This window comes from Salmo salar, chromosome ssa12 (assembly GCF_905237065.1).
Source record: "Salmo salar chromosome ssa12, Ssal_v3.1, whole genome shotgun sequence".
Classification (NCBI taxonomy): Eukaryota; Metazoa; Chordata; class Actinopteri; order Salmoniformes; family Salmonidae; genus Salmo; species Salmo salar.
Genome location: NC_059453.1, coordinates 66,345,105 through 66,355,337, shown reverse-complemented (window position 1 = coordinate 66,355,337; position 10,233 = coordinate 66,345,105). Strand labels below are relative to the sequence as shown.

General features: G+C 40.3%; 1 protein-coding gene across 1 annotated transcript; it reads right to left on the bottom strand.

Annotated features, from left to right (window-relative positions):
* Window positions 1–5,568: 5,568 nt before the first annotated feature.
* Window positions 5,569–10,145, bottom strand: rheb (ras homolog enriched in brain). Its single transcript, NM_001140207.1, has 8 exons — window positions 9,770–10,145; window positions 9,204–9,275; window positions 8,689–8,756; window positions 8,348–8,430; window positions 7,968–8,024; window positions 7,815–7,862; window positions 7,508–7,589; window positions 5,569–7,400 (listed from the first exon to the last, which is right to left on the bottom strand). The coding sequence occupies exons 1-8, from the start codon at window positions 9,819–9,821 to the stop codon at window positions 7,308–7,310; spliced, it is 555 nt and encodes a 184-aa protein (NP_001133679.1). The 5' UTR covers window positions 9,822–10,145; the 3' UTR covers window positions 5,569–7,307.
* Window positions 10,146–10,233: the final 88 nt, after the last annotated feature.

Genomic DNA, 10,233 nt, shown 5'->3' with positions numbered 1-10,233 from the left:
ACATTCTAACATTGGGCATTCTAACGGAATTCATTTCATTGTAACATTGGGCGTGGGGAGAACAGAGGATTTACATTTATTGCCTTTTTACCTCCAGTCAATGTCATCACATAACACCAGAGAAGCTCTCACCCATTCAAACTTCCCCGCCAGTTCGCTGTAAGCAAGCGCAAGGTTCATTCATAGGCTGGGCTATTATTCCAGCATTCGTTTGCTATCATATATATATATATATATATATATATATATATATATATATATATCATATATATATGAGGCCTTGCCTAATACAATGAATTTAGGCGACCACCACATATGCCAGCCAGAAACAAAATACATATTTTTTGTCTGACGCACGTTTTGTGACAATGAATTTAAGTTCAACGTCCCCAAATGCGATGCACTTTAATTAAATATGCAATAAGAAAGTATCCTGACTACGCCTCTTTAATGAAACCCTGGCTGTTGAAGAGGCAACAGATCGCAAAGCAGGGAATCCCCAGACTACAGCCAACATTTGACGGTGAGCCTAGGTTTTGAATAGGCCTATGGTTTTAGGAAAGTTGAAATATGATTTGTGTGTGTCTGAGGTGTGCTTGTGGTTTTGATTGATGGGACCTTTTCGGACAAGGGGGGGAACGTACGGCCCGCGTGCCGTATCCGGCCCACCAGGCACTTCAATCCGGCCCGCGAGACATCATTTAGTGGTATCCAATTGGAAGTTACAGTCTTGTCCCATCGCTGCAACTCCCGTAACTCCCCCGAGAGAGATGAAGGTCAAGAACGTGCGTCCTCCGAAACACGAACCAGCCAAGCCGCACTACTTCTTGACACAATGCCCACTTAATCCGGAAGCCAGCCACACCAACGTGTCGGAGGAAACACTGCACACCTGGCGACCGTGTCAGCGTGAATGTGCCCGGCCCGCCACAGGAGTCGCTAGAGCACGATGGGACAAGGAAATCTCAGCCTGACAAACCCTCTCCTAACCCGGACAATGCTGGGCCAATTGTGCGCCTCCTCATGGGTCTCCCAGTCACAGAACCCGGGTCTGTAGTGACGCCTCAAACACTGCGATGCAGTGCCTTAGACCGCTGTGCCACTCAGGAGGCTCCTGCAAATCGATTTTAACAAACAATTGGTCCCCCAAAAAATGCGGCTCTCCAATGAATTTCGAAATCCCGATGTGGCCCTCAAGCCAAAAAGTTTGCCCACCCCTGTTTTAGGGTGTGTGTGAGTTTGCTAATTCTCTCTATGTCCATTCACAAAGCCTGTCTGGACTTCATCTCCTAATAAGAGAGGAGGGATAAATATAACGGAAATGAGCATAACAAATTGTAAAAATGTAAGCAAGTCATGTTGATCAGCAGCAGATAATAATAATAATACATGGGATTTATATAGAGCTTTTCAAGGACCCAAAGTTATAGAAATGAAAAAGGAAAACAACAAAACAGGATTCAAAACACAACATCAAACTAAACAATACGTGAGTAAAGAGAGGGGTGGGCTCAAAGAAGGGAAAGAGTGGGACGTATCTGTGTATGGGAATGGTAGGATTGGGAGTTTAGGGTAAGGGGTGGGATTGGGTGTATGTGCAAGGAACTGTGGTGAATGGCGACCCGTTTTTTTTAGCCCCACCTGTTTTGCAATGTTATTTTGGCATTTATACATGTCACATATCAGTTTGAAAACAATGTAAAAACAATTATTGAGTTAATGAAGCGGCACACAAACATGGCCTCATTTTTGCTTTCTTGAGTAAGTCAGCTCCAAAATGCAGGTGTTTCAGACTAGCTCAGTGCTTTCTGTGGTGGTGGGGCAGCCAACGGAAAATACGACGTGTAGGGGTTGGTAATGTTCTCTAGTTGCGCCGCGATTTGCTCAGTGTTCTGTCATTCACGTGGACACTACGTCACCGCAAAATATACGGGTAGAGCTCGAAAATTCAAGCCCCTTGTGTACTGCCATAGAGTTACATTAGAAGAGCCCATCAAAGAAGGCTCAAGGTCATTGGCCACAGATGAAATGACGTCAAATCACATTATATCTACCGTAGCTTTGATTGGACTGATCATGTCAACATCATACTTTAAAAATCTTAGCTAGCAAGCTAGCAGTCATCATCATGAATCAAGTCGACAATCTACTGGCAAATCCTTTTCAAATGAAGGGAAATAATGAAGAGAAATTATAGATAAAATGTACCGGTGCTCATCGGCCATAACAAGTTGTAAATTGCAAATTCAACAATAACTTGTTTGGAAGGAATCAGTGGCTAACTGCAAGCATTGCAAAGCAATCACTAGCCTGCTATTCAGTGTAGTGGGTGTGGTCGATTTCTGGATTTAAGGGTCTCTTTTCCAAGCTTAAAAGGATAAACATTCAACATTGGCCATGCTGTCAATCCACCATGACTTCAGCCGCGCTCAAAACAACTGGAAACTGGAAACTGGGAAATGTCAGAGTTTAGTGAGTTAGGAACGAGCTCCGACTGGGAAAATAAATTTTGAACGGTCATCCATTTCAGAATTGTCAGAAACTCGGGCCTCTTTCTAGAGCTTCGACCTGAAGATCACTGACATCATCATGATTTGACCTTGTTTTTTCTTAGAGCTCCCAGTTGTCTTGAAAGCACCATAAATCCAGAGAATGCCAGAATTGGATGACAAAGTTTGATGACAAAATTTGCACAAGGACCGCCGCGCCACCTTCCTGTTCAAGTGAGCACAGCACAGCAATGTGAGTCCAAAAATGTATTGTATGCTGCTGCATAAATTATGTAATATGCCAGGGAGATATGTATACTGAAGCTAAGAAAGTAATACTAAGTGTATGTTGTGTAGTAAGCTGTTAGTAGCCCATGTGCCTAACTCTAATAATTTAGCCTACTGTTCTGACTTGGTGGTGCACATGTAACCTATAGCCTGTTTTAGAGAAATGTCATCAGTGAATATTGTAAGAGATGTCATTGTCTGCTTACAGTTGAAGTCAGAAGTTTACATACAGTTAGGTTGGAGTCATTAAAACTTGTTTTTCAACCACTCCACAAATTTCTTGTTAACAAACTAGAGTTTTGGCAAGTCGGTTAGGACATCTACTTTGTGCATTACACAAGTAATTTTTCCAACAATTGTTTGTAGACAGATTATTTCACTTATAATTCACTTTATCACAATTCCAGTGGGTCAGAAGTTTACATACACTAAGTTGACTGTGCCTTTAAACAGCTTGGAAAATTCCAGAAAATTATGTCACAGCTTTAGAAGCTTCTGATAGGCTAATTGACATAATTTGAGTCAATTGGAGGTGTACCTGTGGATGTATTTCAAGGCCTACCTTCAAACTCAGTGCCTCTTTGCTTGACATCATGGGGAAATCAAAAGAAATCAGCCGAAACCTCAGAAAAACAATTGTAGACATCCACAAGTCTGGTTCATCCTTGGGAGCAATTTCCAAATGCCTGAAGGTACCATGTTCATCTGTACAAACAATAGTACGCAAGTATAAACACCATGCGACCACGCAGCCGTCATACCGCTCAGGAAGGAGACGCGTTCTGTCTCCTAGAGATGAACATACTTTGGTGCGAAAAGTACAAATCAATCCCAGAACAACAGCAAAGGACCTTGTGACGATGCTGGAGGAAACAGGTACAAAAGTATCTATATCCACAGTAAAACGAGTCCTATATTGACATAACCTGAAAGGCCGCTCAGAAAAGATGAAGCCACTGCTCCAAAACCGCCATATTAAATCCAGACTACGGTTTGCAACTGCACATGGGGACAAAGATTGTACTTTTTGGAGAAATGTCCTCTGGTCTGATGAAACAAAAATAGAACTGTTTGGTCATAATGACCATTGTTATGTTTGGAGGAAAAATGGGGAAGCTTGCAAGCCGAAGAACACCATCCCAACCGTGAAGCACGGGGGTGGCAGCATCATGTTGTGGGGGTGCTTTGCTGCAGGAGGGACTGGTGCACTTCACAAAATAGATGGCATCATGAGGTAGGAAAATTATGTGGATGGAAAATTATGGAAGTTTACATACACCTTAGCCAAATACATTTAAACTCAGTTTTTCACAATTCCTGACATTTGCTGCAGGAGGGACCGGGGCACTTCACAAAATAGATGGCTACATGAGGAAGGACAATTATGTGGATATATTGAAGCAACATCTCAAGACATCAGTCAGGAAGTTAAAGCTTGGTCGCAAATGGATCTTCCAAATGGACAATGACCCCAAGCATACTTCCAAAGTTGTGGCAAAACGGCTTAAGGACAACAAAGTCAAGGTATTGGAGTGGCCATCACAAAGCCCTAACCTCAGTCCTATAGAAAATTTGTGAGCAGAACTGAAAAACTGTGTGCGAGCAAGGAGGCCTAAAAACCTGACTCAGTTACACCAGCTATGTCAGGAGGAATGGGCCAAAATTCACCCAACTTATTGTGGGAAGCTTGTGGAAGGCTACTTGAAATGTTTGACCCAAGTTAAACAATTTGAAGGCAATGCTACCAAATACTAATTGAGTGTATGTAAACTTCTGACCCACTGGGAATGTGATGAAAGAATTAAAAGCTGAAATAAATCATTCTCTCTACTATTATTCTGACATTTCACATTCTTAAAATAAACTGGTGATCTTAACTGACCTAAGACAGGGAATTTTTATTAGAATTAAATGTCAGGAATTGTGAAAAACTGAGTTTAAATGTATTTGGCTAAGGTGTATGTAAACTTCCGACTTCAACTGTAAATGCTCCCTTTATTTATCCTACGGGTCTGACTTGGTGTACAGTGAGAATACTGTAAGAATGGCCCATGTTCTGAATTCTGTCCCTGTACATTTCAAAAGTGCTGAACAGTTATATTGACTACGTCTATCCTAGCTCACTCATGAATGTCTTAATCAAAATTACGGATTGCCTCTTATCCACTCGTTGTCCCCTCAAGGTGCGTGCCAGCTTGTAGTCCTAAAACTGGAAATGATTTACCTCTGGTTCCTTCTAGCCATCATTATTATTGGGAAAATGAATGGGGAAAGAATAGGGTTTTGGTATAAAAGCCAAGAATAAGGTCTGAGGTTAACACAGGCTTAGGCAATCTTATACATTTTGTTCTGAGATGTCAGTTAACATTACCTTTATGAATTATGAAGCCTTTAAGTGCTTTTTAGATTATTTAAATGCTTCAAAATTCCAAAAAGTGACATTTGCTGATGAAGATGATCTCATAGAACAAAACATATAAGATCTCCTAAGCCTGTTTAGCAGAGACCTCATTTTCAGTGTTGATCCAAAAAACTAAATCTCCATTAATTTCCCCATAAGCTTTGGCCAACAAGCCATGGCAGAGTTAGTGTCTACAAAAAGACGCCATTGTCACCTTATGATAGTTTAGGTTTAGTACAGGGACAATTACATAATTGTTAGCGTCATAATTCATCTTTGCTCGGTTTTGTCAAACAAATAATTACTAATTTCCTGAGAGACTTGTGGAATTCTTAGCCGCAGAGTTATTGAGCATCTACAGCACAACTAATCAATAAAAAAATGACAGACTTTTAAAGGAGTAAAGGATTTATTTATATATACAAAACTGTTTACAGCAAGATTTCTGAGTTAACATTGACCGTGGGGATATTGGTATTCAGGTGCACAACACCACCTGGTTTTTGCCCATTGGATCAAGGCAACAGAAGAAAGAAAAAAAACTAGAGAGCACCTTGAGTCAGGTAGGGAAGCAGGTGGGTTGAATAAAGGGGATATTGAAGGGTAAGGTAAGGCACAAGACACAGCATCACCAGCTTCTCTTTGACCATCAAATCACCTATCAATCAATCAACCTACTACTTACTCAAAGAGAAGCACTCTATCCCAAAAAAACATCAAAATAACAAATAATAGATACTAGGGGGTGGATAAATGAAAGTAATGTCAGTAAAACCCATTGGCTTCTAATTGATCTTTTGTTTGTAAGGCTAAAGTGGACACGCAAATCAGGTTATGGTGAGCACTATGTGTCCGCTGCTATTCCCTGACTCAACACTAAATGTATAAGTCATAATGGATCATACAGCATCCTTATTTAGCTTGACCAAGCCTACATCACTTCTGGAATCAAAACCCCAAAACTAAACCAGCAGATCCTGTGGTCCCCATGAACTGGTTTGCAGTCCACAGTGGTAAGGAATTATCAGTGAATGCAAAAACTGCAAGTCCATAATATTCTTAATTATAGTGTAATTATATGCAGACATTTTATTAAATATGCTGCTGAATAAACAAACTTGTATTATCTCAGGATATAACCAACAACACTATCGAACCTGTGTATAGGATTCTAGTTCTCTGGGATCAAAAGGCCACAACTTTTAAATATAACTGATCCCTTCCACTCTTCTAATCTGAAACTTCATTCAAGGGTGCCTCATCCACTGGATAATTACAGCTCAATTATTAAATTCAGATGACAGGTAAATCATAGAGAGGAAGGGAGCGAGGACCAATCTGCCAACCAGAAGTGCTGAAGAACATCAAAATGTATTCTAGAAAATAAAAATCGTTGTTTTCTAAAAGACATGATTTACAGTTCAAGGATGAAGTGTAACCTGAAGTTGACTTGCTGAAAGTTTTACAGTGAAACAATGTTAGCCAAGACCAATGCAAGAGGAAATGTATTTCCGCAACACACGTATTGTGTGAAAGAAAACTCATTCCAAGATACTGTAACTAAGACATTAATCAGTTGTAAATCATAGCAACTTTCCAACGTCGCTACAACAGCAATGTGAACTGTGGCTCTCTGCCATGGCCGGCGTATTCATTGAAGTATACAGATGACCTGAGAAAAGGAGTCAAGGTGTACAAGGTGAAGCTAGCCAGTGAGAGTCGGGGACACTGGCCAGTCACTGCTCCATCTGTTGATGCATGGCTAGCTAGTTGATTGCAATTATCAGATTATCAGGGAGACGTTTTTTTTTTGTAAAGTTTGAGCTTGTGGCTCATACATTACATTTGGCATTTTCATATGTTTTGTTTTTCATGAGGTTTGGTTTAAGCCAACCAAACTTGACAGAGTTCAGTAAAACTGACAGTGAAACCCTTGTGTGACACGTCTCAGAGTTCTCCTTACTCAGCCTCGAGTGTGATTGGCTGCCTTTGCAAAACACTATTGAATTATAAATGGCCACATTGCGACTGCAGCTCCTTGGTGCTGGGGAGGTCATGATTGGCAGGCTGGTGGTGATGTGTCTCCTGGTTTCGGCCAATGAGCTTACTGCTGTCCTGGTTAGACCTTCTTACATCACAGCACACTTCTTATCTTCTGAGGCAACGTTCCCATCCGCCCTTTCCATCTCCAGAATGATCCGCTTGAATAACTCTACAGCGGTCTGCAATGCAGAGAGATGAAAACAAATCAATAAATACCTTAATTATTTTGAATAAACACACAATTTTGGTGAGTAGCTCTGTCTGCAGAAAATGTATATTTGTCTACCTCGTTCTCCTTGGCAGAAGACTCCATGAACGCTGCTCCCCATGAGTCGGCCAGCTTCTTCCCTTCTTCTGGCTTGATCACCCTGAGGGGAAAAAGGACACACTGAGCATGATGTAATGAAATCCCATACAGTATCTTCAGGGGGCACTTATGTACCTCTATAGTCACAAGGTCCAAGGCCTTGGCTGGATAACCAAGTTGAAACCATATATCAGGTAGTGTCATGGTTCTACACATACTGTACCAGCCATGCATGTGAGTGGGAGCACCATTGCTCTCCACCTTCATTCAGATCAAGTAAGTTTACCTTTCCATGTGGAGATCTTTTTTGTTCCCAACAAGAACAGTTGGCACCCTAAAAGAAAACATCCATTGATATTTCTTACATGAAAAACAAATGTTTAAGACACACAAATCATCAAAAGCAGCATTAAACCTTTCATAATTTTGGTTAACTTACTGTATTTTCCCAACCATATCTAGAAGCTTGTCATGAAGAACCTGAACAACTTCAAAACTGCAAAAAGTGAAAGACAAAAAGAGACAGGTTACTAGGGTCCATGTGTGCATTGATACTCAGACAACCATCTATACACACAGTAGTCACAAGGACAAAGATGTTCCCCCCCTACTACAGTTATGATGTATATTGTGCTATTTCTATTGTTTTTTTTATTACCATTTTCATTATTTAATTTCACTTCATCGTGCATGTCGGAGCTTGGACCCTAAGATTTTCACTGTACCCTGCAATCACACCTGCAACCCTGTACAAGTGACTATTGAACACTGAATCTCTGATGGATAAACCCAGAATGAAATGTAACCGTGACTACTCACCTTTTCATGGAAGTCACTGCGTAGACCAAGACATAACCATGGATATCCATTGAATGAGACTGAGGGAAAATAGAGTACTCGTCCTGTAGTGATAAGGGGAGAAATCGGTTAGAGATGAAAAACAAAAACAACAGACAAGTGCTTCTGAAATAAATATCGACCATTGTTTTTTGTCAATATCCAAACAATTCTACATTGCATCGGCTCAAACTGCCACTGATCACCGGAACCCAGCAGGTGGTTACATTTTAGTATGTATATAGTGTTTTTATTTCAGAGAGCAGAGAAACTGAGGTAAATAAATAAAATGAGTAATGTAGTGCAATGTAAAGCATACATACCTGACCCGCAGTATCGACCAACTGAAGATTGAAGTCTTGACCGTTGACAGACACCATTTTGTTGAAGGCTGGAAAGAGGTGAAGAGACAGTGGTCAAGCCCAAGCCAGGGGTGTATTCATTAGTGAAATTCCGTTTCAAAATGTTTTGTAACAGAAGCCGTTTACCCTAAATGTACAACGTACTGCAACGAAAACAAGTTTCTATTGGACAAATTGTGGTAGGTCCCTAGAGTAAACAATAAAAGGTTTCAGTTGCTAAATGTTTAGCAACGGAATCTGACTAATGAATAGGCCTACATCACAGGCAACATACAGGAGAAAATGGTAATTGCTGGATATAACATGGTCATGAAATGAGAATACATTCTGGATACAACCACCTATAACGTATTTTCATCCATGCATATTATTTGATCCTCAAAGACACCGTAGAATGGGTGCAATTAGAAAAACTAAACTGATCCAACACATTTAAAAATATATATATATATATATATTTTTTTTTAAGGACTTACTGTTTTCAATGGTAGGGTCATATGAATCTACGAACTGTCCTTCCACGAACTGTATTGTGAGAGAAGACTTTCCTGTAGAAGTAAAGGAATAAAGTATTGTTGTGGTGGCCGATGAGCAACAATTTCCAAAATCATAGAAAATTACCATTTGTTAAGTAAGAAACTGAAAGTTATCGGACTCTGAACAACAGTTATAAATTGTAATTGCCTAACGTTAGCTGTGACAGGAGATATTTCACAATACAAATATCTAACTGTAAGTAGAGTGTAAGGTAGGCGCGTTACAGTGCCACATCGAGTAACTAGTTACTTGGCTGCCGTTGTGGCAAAGTTAGCACACAACTTTGGCATGGTGAATAGAAATAATGATATCGACGACAACATTTCGTATTTGTCGACAACGTCTATACAAACTAACATGTACACAATTAAGTTACACAGCTATGGCATTGTGTTTTGGTATTAACTAGCTAACATTGGCTAGCTTAGCTAGCAATAGCGTAGCTATGCAAACAAAAACAAAAGCTGGCTAACGCGTTAGTTAGCTAGCTTCTTATTTGACTCACCTACAGATCTGTACCCAATCACAGCAATCTTCCTGTATTTTGGTTGAGGCATTGTGTTAAAATAGTTACTTCAATAGATAGCCAATGTTGAAATGTATGGTAGTTTTAATAACGAAACAAAAACTTTATCGCCACATTCGTATCACGTCACGTGACAACAACAAACTTTACAGTGCCGCTAGAGCTAACACTCCGCAGGGGCCTCGAGTTGCAACTTCAGAACCGAAGCTGGTTGAACACGTATTATCGACTGATAATTGCAATATATCGGTTATCGGTACAGTTATGTTTGTTGATAATTAGTTTGAAAGTATCTAAAGATTAGTTTTTAGAATGTAAAAAAGCAAACTAAAACAGCTTATTCACAGCGGTTACGCTTTGCGAGTCACACTGTCGGAAACTGGACAAGCACACCGTCGTAAAAAGACACACGTCAGAGCTTGACATGAGGGTGCCATTGGGTT

What these genes read in the sequence shown, in the direction of transcription:
- rheb (NM_001140207.1), bottom strand. Translation starts at nt 9,821, where the DNA reads ATGCCTCAACCAAAATACAGGAAGATTGCTGTGATTGGGTACAGATCT. An exon ending in GCAGTGACTTCCATGAAAAG is followed by an intron (nt 8,025 to 8,347) that starts GTGAGTAGTCAC and finishes CACTTTTTGCAG; the next exon opens with TTTTGAAGTTGTTCAGGTTC. An exon ending in CTTCTGCCAAGGAGAACGAG is followed by an intron (nt 7,401 to 7,507) that starts GTAGACAAATAT and finishes TCTGCATTGCAG; the next exon opens with ACCGCTGTAGAGTTATTCAA.